This window comes from Chiloscyllium plagiosum, unplaced genomic scaffold (assembly GCF_037043375.1).
Source record: "Chiloscyllium plagiosum isolate Xiang-an unplaced genomic scaffold, Cpla_swu_hap1 HiC_scaffold_25, whole genome shotgun sequence".
NCBI lineage: Eukaryota > Metazoa > Chordata > Chondrichthyes > Orectolobiformes > Hemiscylliidae > Chiloscyllium > Chiloscyllium plagiosum.
In genome coordinates, this window is record NW_028270163.1 from 49,641,143 (window position 1) to 49,664,652 (window position 23,510).

At 44.6% G+C, this 23,510-nt stretch overlaps 1 protein-coding gene across 2 annotated transcripts in view; it reads right to left on the reverse strand.

Moving 5' to 3' along the window:
* The window catches only part of cep131 (centrosomal protein 131), a 129,982-nt gene that overhangs the window by 28,073 nt on the left and 78,399 nt on the right, over positions 1-23,510 (reverse strand). For both annotated transcript variants that reach the window (XM_043714980.2, XM_043714979.2), the window contains 5 exons: positions 23,248-23,364; positions 14,997-15,099; positions 12,001-12,202; positions 11,338-11,445; positions 4,546-4,663 (listed from right to left, as the gene is read on the reverse strand). In XM_043714980.2, coding sequence (XP_043570915.1) covers positions 4,546-4,663; positions 11,338-11,445; positions 12,001-12,202; positions 14,997-15,099; positions 23,248-23,364 — 648 coding nt within the window. The remainder of the gene's footprint in view (positions 1-4,545; positions 4,664-11,337; positions 11,446-12,000; positions 12,203-14,996; positions 15,100-23,247; positions 23,365-23,510) is intronic.

Sequence of the window (23,510 nt, forward strand, 5' to 3'; positions counted from 1 at the left end):
ACTCCACACAGACAGTCGCCCGAGGATAGAATTGAATCTGGTGCTGTAAAGCAGCAATGCTAACCACTGAGCCACTGTTGGTTACCATGATTGGTCTCACCAAGGCTCTGCATGGCTGCAGTAAAATGTCCCTCCTTTTATTTTTCATACCTCTTGCAATAAGTAACAATATTCCACACGATTCCTTACCACTTGTACCTGCATACTGACTTCCTGAGATTCATGTACCAGGATACCCAGATCAGTCTATAGCCCCAGGTTCTGCAATCTCTCTCCATTTAAATAATATATTGTTATTCTGTTCTTCCTCTTAAAGCAGACAAGATCATGCTTTCATTCGTCATAATGCATCTTTGCCAAATTATTGCCAACTCACTTAACCTACTTCCATGCCTCTGTAAGTGGTTTATCTCTCCTTGACAATCCTGGTGCCATTTCCAAATATAGCTACCCTGTGTCATTGACATACACTGCAGCAAGCTCAATCTCTGATCCTTGTCGCATTCCACTAGTTACACCTTATAAATGAAAAAAATGACTCATTTTATCCCTAATGTCTTCTTCCTGTTAGCTATCAATCTTTCTCATGTTAATATGTTACTCCCTATACCTTTGACCTGCTATTTTGTTCAAATGCCTTTTGGAAATGCAAGTATGCGAAACCTCCAGGTTGCCATTTATCCATTTACAAAATAAGGACAAATTTTCCTGCAAATGTACTTTTTCATAAATTCAGTAAAGCTAGACTATATTTCTCGGATGCATAATAGATACAGATTGATGTTCTAAAATTAAACAAAAACATTATAGTTCAAAAGATTGATAACTTGTGGTTTAGCTTTACAAGTTTACACAGTAAGTTGCTAGGCTACACAAAACAAGTTGGGCCATAGATTCACTACAACAAAACAGAAAATGCATGAGAAAGTCAGCAGGTTTGGCAGAACCTGAAGAGACAGAAACAAAGTTAATGTTTTACTCTTCATCAAAACAGATTCACTTTCTGGTTTGTGTTAATCTTAGCATTGGTGCTAAATGATTCTGTTATGAGCTCACCACACCAGGATCAAGGAGGAAAAAATTAGGTCTCTCATTCCTGCTTGTGATCCAATGATCTCTGCTGGCAGTATTTGTGGAAGCATTACAGCACAGGCCTTTTTTAAAACTGCTTGTGGGACAAGAACGCTGCTTGAGAAGATTTATGAATCACTGCATGCCATGTGTTCGAGCACACACTGTTTTTACAAAAAGTGTTCCAGAATTTTGAGCCAATGATAGTAAAGGAATGGCAACACATTACCAAGGCATGATGTTGTGTGACTTGGAGGATAGTTTGTGGTGGTGTTTCCATGTGTCTCCTGGCCATTTTTTTAAAAAGAGGTGGAGGTGGTGAATTTGGAAGCACCAGAGTCCTGAGATTACATTACGAGGAGAGATTGGCATAAACTATACTTGTATTAGAAGACAATTGGTGATTTGAATGAATGGATTAATTTGGATGATTTTTTTTGATGTTAGCGCATTTTACAGAGAGAAAAACAGTAAAATACAATGAAAAACCTTTCCACTATCACCACAATCTGGCACCATTTTGAATAGTTTTAAGAATAAGAAAAAAAAAGAAATATTTTGCTTAAAGAGAGTCCATCAGTCCTGAGCCAGCCCATCCCACCTCCAACACCTCACCACCGTCTGCATTGAAGTCACTGCTCTTCAGGCACCATCTTTCATCGCTGAGCCGATTCTCCTTTACTGCTGCCTTGCCACCACTTGAGCTGGACCCACTAATGTCTGTCACTGCTTGGTCCATCTCGCCGATGGCAGTATGATGCCCTTCTGGTACCACTTTGCTGCTATCAGCACCTGACCCAACCAATGACCAAGTCGCCGATCCTCAGGTGTCATCTTTTGCCATCGGGTCCACCTCGCCAAAACTGCCTCCACCAAAGTATCAGCCCCAATTCAGATTCCAGTGCCCGTACCAGAAAAGTACGTAGGCGCTCCCTCACCATCGCCACGAGGTCCACACTCGGCCCACTCACCACCGCCACAAGGACCACGCTGGGCCCGCTCACCATCACCACGAGGTCCACACTCGGCCCACTCATCCCCGCCACGAGGTCCGCATTGGGCCAACTCACCACCGCCACGAGGTCCATACTGGGCCAACTCACCACCACCACAAGGTCTGCACTGGGCCCACCCTCCACCGCCACGAGGTCCGCACTAGGCCCGCTCACCATCACCACGAGGTCCACACTCGGCCCACTCATCACCGCCACGAGGTCCATACTGGGCCCACTCACCACCGCCATAAGGTCTGCACTGGGCCAACTCACCACCACCACAAGGTCTGCACTGGGCCCACCCTCCACCGCCACGAGGTCCGCACTAGGCCCACTCACCACCGCCACGAGGTCTGCACTGGGCCCACCCACCACCACCACGAGAGCCGTGCTGGACCCACCCACCACCACCACCACAAGGTCTGCACTGGGCCCACCCACCAGCGCCATGAGGACAGTGCAGGGTCCACTCACCACCGCCACGAGGTCTGCACTGGGCCCACCCATCACCGCCACGAGGTCTGCACTGGGCCCACTCACCACCGCCACGAGGTCTGCACTGGGCCCACTCACCACCGCCATGAGGACAGTGCAGGGTCCACTCATCACCACCCGAGCTCAGGAAAAGAGGTACGTAAAAAGTTAATAGGTAGTCGGAGCGGATGAGCCCTGCTCTACCATCATCTTAAAGATGTTGAGGTTTGTTTGAGATTTTTAGGAGATTTAAAGGAATTAGAGTAAGTAGAGAGAAGATTTGTCAGCTTGTTTGGGAGAGTGTATGCCTAGGAGATGGAACTTTAAAAGTAAAACCAGGTCATTTGACAGAGAAGTTAGGAAACACATCTTCACACAAAGGGAAATAACTATTGAAACTGTCTCCCATTGAAAGCAAGTTCGATTGACACATTAGTTGTGGTGCTGACTTCTGCTTTACAACAGTGATGTTATCAATTAAGTATGAAAAAGTAAACCCATAAGTGCATCGACAAATACCAGACTAATGCCATTTACAAGTTCACTGATGACACCACCATAATTGGTCGAATCTCAGATAGCGACGAAACAGAGTACTGACGGGAGATGGAAGACCTGGAAAAATGGTGCACTGAGAACAACCTCGCTCTCAATGCCAGCAAAACCAAGGGACTCATTATTGTCTTTTGGCGTGGTGTTACTCATGCCCCCTACACATCAACCGCACAGAGGTGGAATGAGTGGAGAATGTCAAGCTCCTGGGAGTGGTCATCCACAACAAGCTTTCTTGGACTTTTCATATGGACACACTGGTTACAAAGGCCCAACAACATCTCTTCTTCCTCAGGCAGCTGAGGAAATGTGACAATGATGGCAAATACCCTTGCCAACTTTTATAGGTGCACCATCAAGAGCATTCCATCTGGATGTATCACTACCTGGTATGGCAACTATACCATTCGAGATCGGAGACAGTTACAGAGAGTGGTGAACTCAGCTGGACAATCACAAAGGCCAACCTCGCACCTATAGAATCCACCTAACCAGGCCTGCTGTCAAGGAAAGGTCGCCAGCATTCTCAAAGATCCATCCCACCCTGGCAATGTTTTTCTACAACTTCAACCGTCGGGGAAAAGGTACAAAAGCCTGCTATTTAACTCTTGTGATCTGCCTGTATTGCTTGCAAGACAAAGCTTTTCACTGTGCCTTGGTACACGTGACAATAAATTCAATTCAATTCACAAAATTGAATTGGGCAGCACGGTGGCACAGTGGTTAGCACTGCTGCCTCACAGCGCCAGAGACCCGGGTTCAATTCAAGCGACTGACTGTGTGGAGTTTGCACATTCTCCCTGTGTCTGCGTGGGTTTCCTCCGGGTGCTCCGGTTTCCTCCCATAATCCAAAGATGTGCAGGTCAGGTGAATTGGCCATGCTAAATTGCCCGTAGTGTTAGGTAAGGGGTAAATGTAGGGGTATGGGTGGGTTGCGCTTCGGCGGGTCGGTGTGGACTTGTTGGGCCGAAGGGCCTGTTTCCACATTGTAATGTAATCTAATGTAATCTAAAAAAAAAATGATGTCTTAAAAGAAGTGAAGGATGAAGTTGATACAAGTTATGCTTCTAATCTTTTTGTGCTGCTGTTTATTTTGTGTGCGTCCTCTTCAACTGGAATGGACAGATGTTTTGCTAGATTAGCATATAAAAGAGTCTGAAGCTAAGGTATGTCAATGGTATTAAAATACAGAGCTGGTTTGAGGGAAGGACTGGGCTGTTTATGCTCCTGTATGTATGGAACATGAAACAGGGACAGTGTAACTCTACCATAATCGTCTATTACAACTGCTGATAGTTATATATAAATAACTTCTTTAGGCAATTTTGCAAGAAGCTGTTAGGTACCTGTACAAGCAGAAATGAGGAGTCAGAAAATTAGTAAGAAGAGAAACAACAAAGATAATGTAACACATCATATGAACGCATCATTCTAATATTTGACACAATGCTACCTGGTGACGTCTTTCTTGCTCTTCTTTTGCCTTTTCAAATTCCTCTTTTATGGCTTTGGTTACAAGGGAAGAGTTATCCTCCAGCTGTCGTCGCAGCTCATCCAACTCAGCTCGCTGCCTGCAAGTTATAAAAGTTACCAATGTAAAATATGTGTTTCAAAAGGGCAAAACTATTTCCTACCAATTGCTGTACCAGGATACTTAAGTCAACTAAACAAGCAGATAATCATTTGCTATGGCATTTATGCCAGCTTTATCTTGAGAGGCTTGGTGAGAATTCTCAACCAGATCTTACCAAACTTGCTCCATTAACTACCTACACCTACCTCTGGTATCCTTCTCATCCAATTCCAGCCCCATCTTATATGCACCTTTCCCACAACAACTTACTACTTAATGGATATCCGCCAAAAGACCGGCATTGGCTGCATCCACATCACATTTAAAAGGCTACTGTGCTCCCAGAGGAACATGGGCGACTAGGTGTTTCCTCTCACTAACATAATAATGGCTCAGTAGGCATAAAGCTTCGCTGGACACAGGGACTAATACTCCAGCGCAAAAACAACCCCATTCTCTCACACTTGTCACTGTTTGATCACTAGACCACAGTTTACCTGTCCTTAGCTACGTCCTGTCTGAATGTCCCCTCTAAGTCATTATCACTTTGTCTGCAATGTCCATAGTAGACCTGCGGCTTGTCATTGGTCAGTAGGAGAAAGTGAGGACTGAAGATGTTGGAGATCAGAGCGAAACGTGAGGCACTGAAAAAGCATAGCAGGTCAGGCAGCATCCGAGGAGCAGGAGAATCAACATTTCGGGCATAAGCCCTTCATCAGGAATGTGGGGAGTGGGGGAAGAGGGGGCTGCTGAGAGATAAATAGGAGGATGGGGGTGGGGGTGGGGGTGAGGTAGCTGGGAAAGTGATAGGTAGATGCAGGTGGGGGTGATGGTGATAGGTCGGAGGAGAGGGTGGAGCGGTTAGGTGGGAAAGAAGATGGACAGGTAGGATAGTTCAAGAGGGCGGTGCCAAGTTGGAGGGTTGGATCTGGGATGAGGTGTGGGGAGGGGGGATGGGGAAACTGGTGAAGTCAACACAGATGCCATGTGGTTGGAGAGTTCCAAGGCAGAAGATGAGGTGCTCTTCCTCTAGGCATCAGGTGGCTTAGATTGGGCAGTGGAGGTGGCCCAGTACTTGGCAGAGTGGGAGGGGGAATTTACGTGGTTGGCCACAGGGCAATGGGGTTGTTTGATGTGTGTGTGTGTGTCCCAGAGGTGTTCCCTGAAACGTTCCGCAAGTTGGTATCCTGTCTCCCCAATGCAAAGGAGACCACATCAAGAGCAACAGACACAGTAGATGAGGTGTTTGGATGTGCAGGAAAATCTCTGCTGGATATGGAAGAATCCTTAGGGGCCTTGGTCGGAGGTGAGGGGGTAGGTGTAGACGTAAGTTTTGCATCTCTTGCAGCAGCAAGAGAAGGTGCCAGGAGTGGAGGGTGGATTGGTGGGGGGAGGGGTACGAACTTGACGAGGGAGTCATGGAGGGAATGGTTTGTATGGAATGCCATTAGGGGTGGGGAAGGAAATATATCTCTGGTGGTGGGGTCTGATTGTACGTGGTGGAAATGGCGGAAGATGATGTGCTGTATCCGGAGATTGGTGGGGTGGAAGATGGGGACTAGTGAGGTTCTATCCTTGTTGCAGTTGGCACGGTTGGGTTCAAGGGCAGGAAGTGGCGGAGATGTGTTGGATGACATTGTTGATCACATGGGTGGGGAAGCTGTGGTTCTTTAGGAGGCCATCTGGGATGTCCTGTAGTGGAATTGCTCCTCCTGGGAGCAGATACACTGAATTCCTCTGCCTCCAATGTAAGAGATACCATTTTTACAGGAGGGCAATATCACATACAGACAAGCAATCAGGCAATTCCAAACTTGAGTTTTAAAAACTCAATGGAGATCAGGAGGAAAAACTCAATCTTACTAATTTGCCATCCCCTCCCCTCTGCTTGTACAGGTACTCAATAACTTCTCACAAAATTGCCTAAAAGCACTTATTTATATATAACTGCCAAAGGATAAGACCATAAGAAATAGGAGTGGAAGTAAGGCCATTCGGCCAATCGAGTCCACTCCGCCATTCAATCATGGCTGATGGGCATTTCAACACCACTTACCTGCACTCTCTCCGTATCCCTTAATTCCTTGCGAGATTAAGAATTTATCAATCTCTGCCTCGAAGAGATTTAATGTCTCGGCCTCCACTGCGCTCAGTGGCAGTGAATTCCACAGGCCACCACTCTCTGGCTGAAGAAATGTCTCCTCAATTCCTTTTTAAATTGACCCCCTCTAATTCTAAGGCTGTGCTCACGAATCTTAGTATCCCCGCCTGATGGAAACAATTTCCCACTGTCCACACTTTCTAAGCCATGCATAATCTTGTAAATTTCTATTAGATCTTCCCTCAACCTTCTGAACTCTGATGAATACAATCCCAGATCATCCAATGTAATAGACTATTATTTACTACCAGCAAAAGCAAATGAGTCGAGACTGTGTTTTGTCCCCACAATGCAAATCAAATCTGGCACGAAGACCAAAAACTATTTTGATTTCCATGAGGATCTGCTGCAGCCAGCTCTCATATATTGGAACTGGGCATCAATGAGATTTTGTCTGACTTGTTGCACCTGACACAATGAGCTCTGACATGCACAAGGTTTCTTCCTCCCAAATCACCTCATTTTTATCCTTGGAAGACTGTTCCTATTGCCCTAGTTCCTCAGCATTCAGCACATCACTTCGCTACCTGCTTAAACTGAAGAGTACAGCCCACTAGGATGATGTACCACATGCTCTCCGGGCTACACTGAGGAGTCTCCCCAGTCCAAACAGGGGAACCTCTTCTTCAGCATCCTCTGTTCCACCATGGCCCTGGTGCATGTGCATCAACTTGGTGAATGTGCTGCGTAGGCCAAATGATCAACTCATTACATTCAAAAGGAGTACCTACTGTGCTCTGACACCCTTTCCATCCGAATAACGTCAATAATTCAACTTTACATTACATTCTCTACAGTCTATCGTCATATTTACAGGACATATGATGAAACATCTCTTGGAAGTGATGGAGGTGTCATCAATAGTGATATCTGCTCAGCAATAACCTGCTCAGTAATGCACAGTTTAAAGTTCCATTAGGGTCACCCAGCTCCTGACCTCAATAGAGCCTTATTTCAAACATGGACATAACACCTGAATTCTAGAGGTGAGGTGAGAGTGACAGACCTTGACATTAAGGCCACATTGAACCAAATATCTCATCAAGGAGCCCGACCAAAACTGGAATCAATGGAGATCAGAGGGAAAAATCTCTGCTTGGAGTCATACTGATCAAAAAGGGGACGATCGCTGATTATTGGATCTGGAAGATCGGGATAATATCCAGGCTTGAGCTAACATTCGCCATGAAATACTCCATTCAGATAAGTTTCCCGTCACCAAGTCACCCTTTATTTTTTACACAGAAAGATCTTGACACTGAATCAACTTCCCCCAGAGCCAGCTCTCAAAGTGCGAGGATGTCCGAGAACTCCTCTTTTTTTATTTCATTAAACAATACACAGTTTACAAGACAGTTAACATTAACAGCTGTATATAGAGAAACAGCAATTTTACAAGGGAGAGGAGCAGCAAAGCCAGGCCCCAAACCCTACCGTCACACACCCTTTTTCCTCTGTCTCTGAGGACATAGGTCAGTCCTTTTTATTAAAAATAGCACTTCCTAGGGAATTTGAGCATTGGGTCAGGTTCCTTTGACTCTGTGTCAGATATGGGTGGTGTGTAATGCCCAGGAACTTGCCCCATGTGCCTGGAGCATCTTGGTAGAAATTCACTCTCTTCTTCCAGCAACAAAGGCATCAATGCAACAAGATCTGCTGTGTCCATCTCAGATTTAGAGGTCTCTTCAAGTAAACCTAGTAGGGGTGTGTGGTCTGTTATTATTACAAATTAATGTCCATAAAAATATTGGTGGAACTTCCTGACTCCAAATATGACTGCCAAACCTTCCTTTACTATCTGGGCATATTTACCCACTGTATTAGTCAAAGACCTGGATGTATACGCTATTGGGCGTCCCTCTCCATTGGGTCACCTATGAGCTAATACAACCCGATGCCATGTGGGGAGGCATCGCCATGTCAATCCCAGATCTTGCTTGGGATTATAGTGTGCCTTAGAGAATGATAGCTGTTTCTTCATTTCTCTGAAAGCTACGGCTTGGCTATGCAACCATTCCCAAGGCTGACCCTTTTTGGAGCTGGTGCAAAGGTGCCAGGATGGAGACCAGGTTGATGTATGAACATTCTGTAATAATTCACCAGCCCAAGGAAAGAGCTAAGCTCTGGTACAGACATGGAAGCCAGGCGCCTTTGGTCGCCCTCACTTTATCTTCCAACGGGTGTAACCCAGTCTCATAAACTCTGTAGCCCATGTAAGTCATTAATGGGACCTGGAACACACTCAAGAAACTTGACATAATCCAGGAAAAAGCAGCCTGCTTGAATGGCTCCGTATCCACAAGCATCCACTCCCTCCACCACCAACACTCAGTAGCAGCAGAGTTTACTATTGACAGGATGCACTGTAGAAATTCTCCCGAGATCCTTAGACAGCACCTTCTAAATCCATAACCAAGGATAGCAGATACATGAGAACACCACCACCTTCAAGTTCCTCTCCAAGCCACTCACCATCCTGATTTAGAAATATATTGCTGTTCCTTCACTGTCACTGGGTCAAAATCCTGGAATTCCCTCCTTAAGGAGGGATGCCCATGTCTCATGAGTGAATCAAAATAAAAGCTGTCATTTGCTATATTCATTGGATTGATGTCTCGGTGTATTGTACAACAAGATGTCTCCCCAAGTCAGGCAAGTGATTCAGGTCAAGACATTAAATCTTCTCAAGGAGTTGTCTCTAGTACTTAGAGCTAAAGTGATCAAAAGACATGGGCAGAGGAACAGGGTACTGATTTGGATGAACAGCCATGATCATGTTGAGCGATGGAGCAGGCATTGGGGCTGAATGGCCTACTCCTGCTTTCTATGCTTCTATGACAAGCAGCTGGTACGTCTGGGCAAAAGAGCTTATTAATACACCAGTACTGATAGCCTTTCGCCTCACTGAAATGCAAATACATTAAGAGGCATGGCACAGCATGGCAGGTATGACAAGACAAAGTATGAATGCAGCTGTCTTGAAGATAGATGCTAATTAAGCAAGTGCTAAGAGGGCAAGCAAGCAGCTCGGAGATACAGCCTGGTCCAATTATGATCTGGGTGTCCTGGCCCAGCAACATAAAGCATTCTTTCGATGCTAGTTGCCAACGCACCTTGCAAGGCAAGTCTATACTTCCTAAGTGCCCTAAAAGTGGATTGGAGAGGAGCCACAAAGTTTGAGAGGTATTGACAAATGTCAATGTCAATGTCGGAGGACGAGGGGTCTGTGAGGCAGCTGCCATGGCATGTTCTCCAAGAGGTAGTTTGCTGTTGAGCAACATAGAGGCTGCTTGGAGACATCAATAAGCTGAAGGTGCCTGGTACCCACACTGACTTCCCTGTTGAGAATTTCTAATTTATTCAGTACTAAGTTTATTTAGTAAGACAGAAAACTGAATATTAATAGGTGAGTTGTGATGTTAATAAGGCATTTAACAAGCAATAATCCTCTTAACTGGCTCACTGATAAGCTCACTGTTCTCACTGCTGCCCAGTGAGAAACTCACCCAGCCACCGAGAAGATGCATAAAAAATGTTTAAAGCTCCTTCCAACAAGATAAAACTCGCTCAACTCCTCACATGATTCTGCCACAAATCTCACCATAGCCCACATCGTTCAGGCCCCAATTAGGTTCCGCCCATTGTATTTTTCACAAAAACATAAAGCTATGCAATACATAGGTGCTCCACAGAAGCAAATTTTATTTCTGGAGAAGATCACTGGACTTGAAATGTTAACTCTGCTTCTGTCCACAGATATTGCCAGACTCACTGAATTTCTCCAGCAATTTGTTTTAATTTTATTTCTGTATGTTCAATTGCAATTCAACAACTATACAAGTGCCCCTCCAAGCCACACACCATCCTGACTTGGAAATATGTTGCCATTCCTTCTCTGCTGCTGTATCAAAATTCTAGAACTCCCTTTCTAACAGCACTGTGGGTGTACCTACACTTGATGGACTGCTGCAGTTCAAGAAGAGGGCACATTATGACTTCTCAAGGCCAATTAGAGATTTGACATTTTATTAACAAATATAAAAAAAACTGGTGACCTTGATGCAGTTTTGTACGGTCCTGTTTTCAACAAAAATGAGCCAATAAAATAGTTACAAGGACAGTTAAAGCCATAAACACTAATCAAAGACTTATTGAGCTGACTGGGTAACTGAGCTACATCAATCAATATATTAAACATTGGCCCATGCAGAGTTTTATGACCTCAAGTAGGATAGACAAGGACATTGCAATTAACATTGGTACGCTCAGTTTCTCCTTCTGGAAGGAAAAGTGGATATCAGGTGACCTTGCACTTTGTTTGTTTGTGCTAGTTAGCATTTTATGCTGAACCTCACTGTCTAGGCTCCCACATGAAACATAATCAGTTGGGGAAGGTATTTGCAAACCCAAAGGCTGTCATGATTTCAGGAAAAAGGAACAGGTCAAGGAGAAAGCTAACAGAGAGGCAAAAAGATCAGTACTTGAATTTGACAGTGTGGTGATATTCTGACCTAGCCGCTTGCTGGTTGAGACGTTCCTTCTCCTCAGCCACCTCAGCATACAGTCTTCTTCGCTGTTGTTGGATAGCTTGCTCCTCTTGTTCAAGCTGTTTCTCATATCTATTGGAACACAGTAACAATCACTTTGGAGAATTAACATAGGTAAGCAATGATCATATTCTTTAATATGCTGAAAGTATCTTTAGCGTTGCTGAGGGGAATGAGAAAACATCCTTAACAATAAAGGTAAAGGTAGAGTCTTACAAAACTGAAGTTTTATAATGCTGACTAACAGTTTTCTAAATACTTACTTTATAAAAGCCTTTGCAGAATGTGATCATTTATGAAAATTTGTTCTGATGATGACACACTCTTCAAATTAAAATGGCGCCTTTTCCATTCCTCAGAATGGATTATATATATATATATATATATATGCCTTTAGATTATACTATGACCTCAGTAAAAATTGCTCACAAATCAGCTATAAACAGGTTTTATGTGTAATTTGTCAGAGGTAGACCACCAGCCCTTAACTGAACTGATATCTGAAGTCAAAACACAACTTATTATTTTTTAGCAGAACACTGTCGTTTATTCTCTGACTTTGAGATGAACAGTTCAGTGTTATCGGACTCAAGAGGTAGAGATTATTTGAATTTTTTTTCTCCAAACCTTTGTCTAGCAAGATCCCGCTCCCTCTGGCACAGATCTTCTTTCTCCCTCTCCAGTTGTTCCCTCAATTCTTCAGTCTGTTTGATGTATCTCTGGGCCGCACGCTCATCAGATTGCAGAAGTTCAGCCTCATGCAATGCTTTCAGTTTCTTGAGCTCTTGTTTATGCTTAGCTATTAGCTTTTGAATCTCTGGTTCCAAACCTGGAAATCAAGAAATTCAGTTCTGCAGATTTATGATAAGGTCACTGAGAGGCCAGACAGAAGAAAATGCTATTACTTTTAACAATAACTTGCTACATAGGAAGCCTTTCCAAGGCACATTATAGATGTGTGAACATCCATAATGGCAAAGAATGGGACATTGGGAAGTGGGTGGTTGGGGAAGAATGTGACGAAGCACTTTGTCAAAGTGCTAAGTTTCAAAGAGTTAAACAAAACAAAGTACTGCAGATGTTGAAAAACTAAAACAAAAACAGGAATTGCTGGAGAAACTCAGCAGGTCTGGCAATATCTGTGAAAAGAAAGCAGATTTAATATTTCGAATCCACTGACCCGTTCAGAGTTCTGAAGAAGGGTCAGTGGATTCAGAACGTGGATGCTTCTTTCTCTCCACAGATGCTATCAGATCTGCCGAGTTTGTCAAGCAATTCTTGGTTTTGTTTAAGTTTTAAGGAGGCTTTTAAAAGAAGGTGGTGGATGGGAGAAAAGGTTTAGAGAATGGTTTCCAGGTGAGCTTGGATGCCTAAAGGCATGGGTACTAATAAAGGGACAAAAGAATTGGGTGGAATGCATAAGGGGTCAAAGTCAGGGAAATGGTGAATTCAAAGATAGAGGGCATTTATGGGACTGGAAGAGGTTACACACATAAGGACAGACAGGGAAGTTGGTGGGGGGGGGTAGCACTGACAGTCAAATAAGGTCACTGAAGTTAGGGGCGAGTATGACAGGTTATGAAAGGCAAGGTTTTATGGGAACAGGTATTTATGATGAGTGGAAAACAGGAGGCTGTCCAGGACATCACTGGGATTGTCAAAGTCTAGAGGTGATACAAGGTATCCTCCAGCAGGTAGAATGAGTATGAGTGGAGATGGACAATGTCATGAGTGTGGAACTCTTCTACCTTTAAGATGCTCTGGATTTTGGGTGGAATTTGATGCAGCTCAGGGTCAAATAAGATGCCAAGGTTGCATAGACTCTTCCATATTCTTCCCAAAGGGGAAAGGAAGAGCCAGCAAATGGTACATTGATTCATATGTTGTTTAATGGTTTGCAAGTTTAGCATGTGCATTAATGGTGTACTAGATAAACAAATATCAGTTTTTGCCACCAGATATCTCTATGCTTTACAATGTTACCTGAACAAAAACCTGTGGAAATAGAGTGAGATAATAGAATTAGATTAGATTAGATTACTTACAGTGTGGAAACAGGCCCTTCGGCCCAACATGTCCACACCGACCCGCCGAAGCGCAACCAACCCATACCCCTACATTTACCCCTTTAACCTAACACTATGGGCAATTTAGCATGGCCAATTCACCTGACCCGCACATCTTTGGACTGTGGGAGCATTTTTGTGTAGCATTTTTGAGAAATGAGCATTTCAATGTACAGATTCAATGCAAACAGTATGAAGATGCTGTACTCATTTATCTATATCTTCAATTACTTTTAACACAATGTACAATTAGCACTGAAATGTGTAGACCATCACACTTAACGTCTACACCTAGGAGACCAAGGTCACAACAGATTTTGTTGGTTTAATTTGTTTAGACAAGAGGTCAGCGCCTAGGAGGACTTTGCAAAATCTTACAGCACAGAAAAAGCCTGTACGGTCTTTTTCTGCCATCTTTTCTCTCCTGAAAATGTTTCCTTTTCAAGCATATGTCCAATTCACTTTTAAAAATTGAATCTTTTCTACCACCCTTTCACAAAATGTAAAAAAACACTCATTCTCTCTTACTTTTTTTTTTTATCAGTTATCTTAAATTTATGTCATTTGAGCCTATTGCCAGTGGAAACAGTTTTCTCTACACAAAAAGTTTATAGTTCTTAACTCTTCTATTAAAGCTACTATTAAACTACTACTTGAAGAACAATCCCAGTCTCAGTGGTATTATTCTAGGAAACCTAGACATGCCACAATAAAGCACATCATGTACTTTTGCAAGGAATACGGAGTAAAATTAACAGCTTCCTGTTTAGGGTCAAGCACCTTTTCGTGACATTGTCAGCCAATTCTGCAACAAGATTAAAGTGCCTACTTACACTCAATTACTAAGTGATTCTGCTTTTCTGGCTCCTTTAGTGAATCAAGTTGTAACAATACTCTGATAATTTCACCATGCCAAACCCACCTACATTTCAGCAATGCAAGATATGATCAGGGACAACTGCAGCAACGTTCCATAGAGTTGTTGTGCCTACAACATATAAAGTGCTCCTTTCTCATTACTGTATCGTTCTGATTAAGCTCTCCAACTCTCAATATTACTCAATTCTTGAAGAATTGTTAAGAATTGCAGCTGTTCAAGACATCCACAAACACACAAGTGTTTTAGCTTTCCATCATCCTTGTATTTTTCTTTTGTCAACAAATAATATGGCAGCTGATCAGAGGTTTGGTCAAGAAATACTTTTTTTTGGTTGCAGCTTAAGAGAAGTAGACAGCTGGTAAAGTAATTGTATCATGTACTTCTTGATGATTTGTTCTTTAACAATCTTCTCAACATTCACAAGCAAGCTATAAGGTAACAAATCTGATGATAAACCTGTTACAATAAATATGTCCTATTGTATATTTGGAAACGTGAGCAGTAGCTGTATGATAAATTTGGAAATTCTTTTAGTTCATTTAAATGGCTATTCTGTTGCAAAATGATTGAATACAATATTTTCCCATTAGTGGTCATCCACAACAATATGCAACTGTTAATGGTCAGATATTCTCTTTAGAATATCAATTATAAGCCCCAGGCTTGTAAACTGGTACCTTTTACAGTAATCTCTTTAATTTTCTTTGTTTTCTCATCTATCCATTTCTCTCTGCGTATTTTTTCTGTTGCACTCATTATTTCTTTTAACTTCTTGATTTCCTATAGACAGAAATAGTGAGACAGGACGTTATTTAAAAAACTGCAGTACAATGGTCTTTACTATGAAGTTCAAATGCTGAAAAAATTCAGAGACAGGAATAAAAGGACGCTGTCATATATATTTTTAAAAAACTATTCAGATTGTACCTCTGTCCTCTGGCAGTCTCAGGATCAGGTGTTTGCCCGATCAGAGGAAGTCATATGTCAGGGTTAGCTTAGGAGTTTTTAAATACATTTAAAATGTGCTATGCACCATGCACCATCCTTCTGCATTTTAGTATTAGATTCAATTACATTTCCTTGTTGCAAACCATATTTTGAAATAATGAATGTTCCTTAATATAGAATCTGGAAAAAGATAAAGTTGTATTAATGGCCCCAGAGGCATTTGTTTCTGTGTGAGCTTGAAGCATTTAATTTTTTTATACCTCCCTCACCCAGCTGTGGGAAACAAAATATATCCTTTGCCAAAGGGTCTAACAACAAAACAGAAAATGAATGCGAGTGCAGACTGGGCACGCACACACCATGATCTTGTGATCTAAACAGATACTTTACATGGACCAATTGTTCTGCCGCTTGTCGACAATGACGATGATTTGGAAATTGGCCCAAGAAAGGATACTGAACCAGTTTACATGGATGCAGCAAGAAAACAGTTTTGGGGAGAAGGGCAGAGAGGTTGGGTTCTCCAGAAACCAGAACTGGAATCATACTGTGGGTATCAGACCCCAGAGGTTGCTGGAATCAGCGAATGCTAGATGAGGGAAATACAACCTATATGTACAAAGACTGCCCTGTGGTCACAGATAAAACAAAAGCTGTAGCACTTTTCACATCTGGCAGATTACAGAGCACTTTTGATATAATTCAGGGTAAAAAGCAGGCAATTTACAAACACACAATGAATTAAGTAATCTGTTTAGAGGATTTTAGTTGAGGTATCAATCTCAGTCACTATTGTGTGTATGGATGTTTGGATGGTCTACCCATTTTTAGATGGGTAGCCATCTTTCCATCTTAGTCATGTTGAGTCAATAAGTTGAAGTTTACTGCATTAGTGCAACTAGTCACAGATTATATGAATGGGACCTACTACTACAAAGACTCTCAGCATATCTGTCTCCAACTAGTTCCTTACTTAATCTGACCATGTCCCTGTGACATCATCACCCAGATGGAGTGCCTCCCGTACTCAATCAAGTATTAACCTTTTCAGACCCATATGCAGCACCCAACAACAGGAGAATGAACCCTTTGTGGGTGTTGGTTATCCCTAACTGCCCTTCAACTCAATGGTTTGGGGACAGTTAAGAGTACATCACATGCTATGGGCTCAGAGTCACAAGTAGGCCAGATTAGGTAAGGACGACAAATTTCCTTCTCTAAACAACATTAGTGAGCCAGACAGAATTTTTAAGGCAATTGGTGATAGTTTCATGTGCACCATCACGGAGATTAGCTCTTAATTCCAAATTTATTAATTGAATTTTGAATTTCACCAGCTGCTCGAGTTGGATTTAAACTTCCTGATATAAACTGAAATGGGGTTGGACTGCCATGACCAGAATACCAGGAAGGTTTTGCAAGTTGAAATTCAAGTGTTGCATATTATTGAATTGGGCAATTCAATATTGCTTTTTAGAATCTGTAAAAGAGAGAACTTGAGACTGAATGCACTGAGGAAAAGTGCCAAAAGCAACAGTGTGAAAGAAATATCCAAAGCCTGCATACAGAAAGCATCCATCTCTCCTCATGTCTCTCCATGTCAGAGAAAGACAGAAAGAGAAAAGAAAGAATTCATACAAGAAAATACAAGGGCAGCATGCTGGCTCAGTGGTTAGCACTGCTGCCTCACTCTGCTAGTGACCCAGGACAATTCCAGCCTTGGGTGACTGTCTGTGGGCAGTTTGCATGCTCTCCCTGCGTCTGCATGGGTTATCGCTGGGTGCTCTGGTTTGCTCCCACGGTCCAAAGATGTGCAGGTTAGGTGGACTGGCCATGATAAATCACCCATAATGTCCAGGCATGTGTAGGCTAGGTGGGCTAGCCATGAGAAATGCAGGATTACATGGATAGGGTAGAGGGGGTTGGACTGGGTGGGATACTGTTCGGAGGGTTGGTGTGGACTCAATGGGCCACATGGCCTGCTCCCACACTGTAGGGATTCTATGATTCTAGGAAAAGACACTTCACCTGATCAACCATCAAACTGAAGAATGACCTTCGTCTTATAGCAAAAAATCAAAAGGACTGGTAAAAATTACTTTCCATTTTGTGGTATGGACTTTTGGAATTTTTCTTACCACATCTATATTCTTTTTCCACCTGTAGTAACTGTGTTAACTTTGTTGTGTGTGTGCGCACGCATGCATGTGCACGTGAGTGCATGTGTGCGCGTGTCTCTGTAAGTATGTGTGTGGGGGGGGGTATAGTTTAAGTTGCTTAAATCTTTTCCACTGTTGTTGTATTTTTTTCTGTTACTGAATAAAATCTGGTGTGAATTGCTTTTATTCTGAAGAGTAGGTCATGTTGGTGGTCTCTTTAGGATTTTCTAGTTTTTGTTATTCATTCGCAGGATGTGGCAGTCACTGGCTAGGCCAGCATTTATTGTCCATCTCTAATTGTGCAGAGGGCAATTAAGAGTCAACCACATTATGGTCGGCCTGGAGTCATATGTTGGCCAGACCCAGATAAAGATGGCAGATATCCTTCCCTGAAGGACAATAGTAAAACAGAAGGGCTTCTCCTGACAATCAACATGGTGTTGCGGTCCTCACTAGACCTTAATTCCAGATTTTTAATTGAATCCAAATTCCACCATATGCCATGGTGAGATTTAAACCCAGGTCTCCAGATCATTACTGGGGTCTCTGGATTAATAATTTAGCAATTGTGCCACGAGGCATTAGACATTTTGTTTTTGCTTGTGAAATTGTATGGCATGATTATCAGCCCCCTCATCCCTTGTTCAGAATCTTGGTACTTGATCATATAGTACTGCGTATAGCGGTTTCCACACTAGAAAGAAAATACAGAAGGTATGGAGAAAGTACAAAAATGATATAATAGAATAATAGAGCAGAGAATGTTCAACCATCAGGAAAGATTGACTTGATTAATCTTTCTAGAGAAAGATCTACTGGTGACCTGATGGGATACCTTAAATTTGTAAAGAGACTCGACAGAACAAAGGGTTTAGATCAGAGTGGTGCTGGAAAGCCACAGCAGGTCAGGCAGCATCCGAGGAACAGGAAAATCGACGTTTCGGGCAGAAGCCCTTCATCAGGAATATAGGCAGGAAGCCCCCAGGGTGGAGAGATAAATGGGGGGTGGGGGGGGTGGGCTGCAGTACAATAGGTGAATGGGGATGGGGATGGAAGTGATAGGTCAGAGGCGAGGGTGGAGCGGATAGATGGAAAGGGAGATTGGCAGGTAGGACAGGTCATGAAGACAGTGCTGAGCTGGAAGGTTGGAACTGAGGTAAGGTGAGGGGGAGAGGGGAAATGAGGAATCTGGTGAAGTCCACATTGTTGTCCTGGGGTGGAAGTGTTCTGAGGCGTCAGGTGGTGAGGGAGTTGCGGTGGAGGAGACCAAGGACCTGCATGTCCTCGGCAGAGTGGGAGGGGATTTGCAATGTGGGGCCACAGGGCGGTGGGATTGATTGCTGCAGGTGTCCTGGAGATGTTCCCTGAAGCGCTCTGCGAGGAGGCATCCAGTCTCCCCAGTGTAGAGGAGACCGCATCGGGAGCAACGGATACAATAAATAACATTGGTGGATGTGCAGGTGAAACTTTGATGGATGTGGAAGGCTCCTTTGGGGCCTTGGATTGTGGTGAGGGAGGAGGTGTAGGCGCAGGTTTTGCAATTCCTGCAGTGGCAGGGGAGGGTGCCAGGACGGGACAGTGATTTGTTGGGGGGGGCGTGGACCTGACCAGGTGGATAAGGTATGTTTTGGCGCCGCCCTTTTGGCGCCGATCATTTGGCCCTGCCGTTTTGGCTCTGAACTGTTTTGGCGCTCATTACTTTGGCGCTGAGCTGTTTTGGCACCAATTCAGAATAAAAAAAAAGTCTTGTTTGGTTAAAGAAGAGAGGATGACTAATTACCCGATGTAATTTTCTCAACTAGCAAGAATTGATAGTCAAAGCTGTAATGACCAGCTGCAGAATCAAATCTCGTTTTGTAATCATTTTCTCATTTAACAATTGTTAATAATCATCTACCGCCTTGATGATACAAACCAAAATTTTCAAACGATGGTTATCTATATGTATTAGTGCCAAAACAGTTCAGTGCCAAAGTAATGAGCGCCAAAACAGTTTAGAGCCAAAATGGCGGGGCCAAATGATCGGTGCCAAAAGGGCAGTGCCGAATAGTGCCATTCCATGACCAGGTAGTCACAGAGGGAACGGTCTTTGTGGAAAGCGGAAAAGGGGTGGGAAGGGAAATATATCTCTGGTGGTGGGGTCCGTTTGGAGCTGGCGGAAATGTTAGCGGATGATATGGTTAATGCGAAGGTTGGTAGAGTGGAAAGTGAGGACCAGGGGGGTTCTGTCCTTGTTACGGTTGGAGGGGTAGGGTTTGAGGGCGGAGGTGCGGGATGTGGATGAGATGTGTTGGAGGGCATCTTCAACAACATGAGAAGGGAAATTGCGGTCTCTAAAGAAGGAAGCCATCTGGTGTGTTCTGTGATGGAACTGGTCCTCCTTGGAGCAGATATAGCAGAGGCGGAGGAATTGGGAATACGGGGTGGCATTTTTGCAGGAGATAGGGTGGGAAGAGGTTATCCAGGAAGCTGTGGGAATCAGTGGGTTTGTAAAAAATGTCAGTTTCAAGTTGGTCGTCATTAATGGTGATAGGGAGGTCCAGGAAGGGGAGGGAGATGTCAGAGATGGTCCAGGTGAATTTAAGGTTGGGATGGAATGTGCTGGTGAAGTTGATAAACTGCTCAATCTCCTCGCGGGAGCACAAGATGGCACCGATGCAGTCATCAATGTAATGGAGGAAGAGGTGGGGAGTGGTGCCAGTTAACTACGGAAGATGGACTGTTCTAGGTAGCCGACAAAGAGACAGGCATAGCTGGGGCCCATACAGGTACCCATGGCTACTCTTTTGGTCTGGAAGAAGTGGGAGGATTCGAAGGACATATTGTTAAGGGTGAGGATCAGTTCAGCCAAACGAACGAGAGTGTCATTGGAAGGGTACTGTTGGGGACGTCAGGTGAGGGGGCTTGGAGGCCCTTGTCATAGCAGATGGAGGTGTAGAGGAATTGAAAGTCCATGGTGAAGATGAGGCGCTGGGGGCCGGGGAAATGGAGGAGGTGGTGTGCTGGGATGGTGTCCCGAACGTACGTGAGGAGTTCCTGGACTAGGGGGAATAGGACAGTATCGAGGTAGGTGGAGATGAGTTCGGTGGGGCAGGAGCAGGCTGAGACAATGGGTCGGCTGGCGTGGTCAGGTTTGTGGATCTTGGAAAGGAAGTACAATCAGGCGGTGCGGCATTCCCGGACTACGAGGTTGGAAGCTGTGGGTGGGAGATCTCCTGAGGTGATGAGATTCTGTATGGTCTGGGAGATAATGGTTTGGTGATGGGGGTGGGGGTCATGGTCAAGGGGGCGGTAGGAGGAGGTTCTTCGAGTTGGCGTCTGGCATCAGCGGTGTAGAGGTCAGTGCGCTAAATTACCACTGCACCCTCTTTATCTGCTGGTTTGATAGTGAGGTTGGATTGGAGCAGAGGGAGTGGAGGGCTGTGCATTGAGAGGTTGGAGTGGGGGAGGGGGGTAGACAGTTTGAGGCAGTTAATGTCTCGGCGGAAGTTGGAAATGAAGAGGTCGACGGCGGGTAATAGGCCAGTACAGGATGTCCAGGTGAATGGAGTGTGTTGGAGGCGAGTGAAGGGGTCCTCAGAAGGTGGGCAAGAGTCCTGATTGTAAAATAAGCTTGGAGGCGGAGACGGCAGAAGAATTGTTTGACCACGATGCGTATTAAATTCATTGATGCGTGGATGGAGGGGGATAAAGGAAAGGCCTTTGCTGAGGACTGATCGTTCACCCTCAGTGAGGGGAAGGTCGGGGGGGAATGGTGAAAACTTGGCAGACTGGGAGCTAGGACCTGGTGTAGGCGTGGAGCTCGGAGTAGGGGCGGAGCCTGTAACTGGAGTGGGTGTGGTGGTGGGGGGAATGGGGGTAGAGTCATGAGCAGGGGTGATGTCCCCCTCAGGGTTCTGGGGGGGCAGGGATGGTGGCAATGGAATCTGTGGGGGGGTGGGGTGTCGGTAGAATGCAGGTGAGTGGCATTGGTGGGGGCGGAAGTGGGGGTGAACATGGCAGTAGAGGGGGCGGATGTCACTGAACGTGTGACATCAATGATGACATGGAGGGTGGAAGTGATGTCACGTATGGTGCATTAGGAATCATGAGGGGCGGAAGTGACTATCAATGTGGCCATGATGGGGGTGGAAGTGATGTCATCGATCACTGTGGGGATGGTAGTTGTACCAGCCACATGGCTAATGGCGCTTTTATGGCGCATTAATGACGACCGACTTGACACTAACATTTTTTACAAACCCACCGACTCCCACAGCTACCTGGATTACACCTGTGCCCACCCTATCTCCTGCAAAAATGCCACCCTGTATTCCCAATTCCTCCACCTCTGCCGTGTCTGCTCCCAGGAGGACCAGTTCCACCACAGAACACACCAGATGGCCTCCCTCTTTAGAGATCGTAATTTCCCTTCTCATGTTGTTGAAGATACCCTCCAACGCGTCTCATCCACATCCCTCAACTCCGCCTTCAAACCCCACCCCTCCAACCATAACAAGGACAGAACCCCCCGGTCCTCACTTTCCACCATACCAACCTTCGCATTAACCATATCATCCGCCAACATTTCCGCCACCTCCAAGCGGACCCCACCACCAGAGATATATTTCCCTCCCCACCCCTATTCCGCTTTCCACAAAGACCGTTCCCTCCGTGACTACCTGGTCAGGTCCTCGCGCCCCCCAACAAACCACTCTCCAGTCCTGGCACCCTCCCCTGCCACTGCAGGAATTGCAAAACCTGCGCCCACACCTCCTCCCTCACCATCATCCAATGCCCCAAAGGAGCCTTCCACATCCCTCAAAGTTTCACCTGCACATCCACCAATGCAATTTATTGTATCCTTTGCTCCCGATGCAGTCTCCTCGACATTGGGGAGACTGGACGCCTCCTCGCAGAGCGCTTCAGGGAACATCTCTGGGACACCCACACCAATCCACCCCACCACCCCGTGGCCCAACATTTCAACTCCCCCTCCCACTCTGCCAAGGACATGCAGGGCCTCCTCCACCGCCAATCCCTCACCACCCGACGCCTGGAGGAAGAACGCCTCATCTTCCGCCTCGGAACACTTCAACCCCAGGGCATCAATGTGGACTTCACCAGTTTCCTCATTTCCCCTCTCCCCCCCACCTTACCTCAGTTCCAACGTTCCAGTTCAGCACTGTCCTCAATACCTGTCCTACCTGCCAATCTCCCATACTACCTATCAACTCCACCTTCCCGTCTGACCTATCACTTCCATCCCCATCCCCATTCACCTATTGTACTCTTTGCAACCTTCTCCCCAGCCCCACCCCACTCCCATTTATCTCTCCACCCTGGAGGCTTCCTGCCTATATTCCTGATGAAGGGCTTCTGCTCAAAACGTCTGTTTTCCTGCTCCTCGGATGCTGCCTCACCTGTTGTGGTTTTCAAGCACCACTCTGATCTAAACTCTGGTTTCCAGCATCTGCAGTCCTCACTTTTGCCTCGATAGAATGAAGGTACAGATGATGTTTCAACTTCTGGGGGAGTCCATAGTTAGACATTACGCATTTAAGTTAGCTCCTAATAAATTCAATTACACATTTAAGGAGAAACTTGTCTAAAGAGACAGCAGCGAGAATGTAGACCTCACTACCACTTAGAGTAGGTGAGGTGAATTGCACAGAATAGAGAAATCTAGGCAAATATATAAAGGAAAAAGGAATAGGAAGAAAGAATAAAATGGAAAGAGGTTGTGGAGTATAAGCACTAGAATAGATGAGGAGGCAAATTATCCTGTTCCTATACTGTACATTCTGCATAATTATATGGATTTGCAGTCTGAATCTCTCACCAGTTCATTCTGCTCTTGCATCTGTTGGATTTTCTTAGAGTATTTCTGGTCCACCTGCTTCAATTCATTTACCATGGACTCACACTTTGCACTTAACCCTTTCTTGTCATCTATCAGCTGTAAGGAACAGATAATAAAAAGCTCAAAAATTCTATCAACATAACTAAACATTGAGCAAAGTATATTTAAATTCAGCCCTCAAAACAAATCAATACATTCTGTAGTATACTAAGCATTACAACAGTTATAACATAACTTTATCA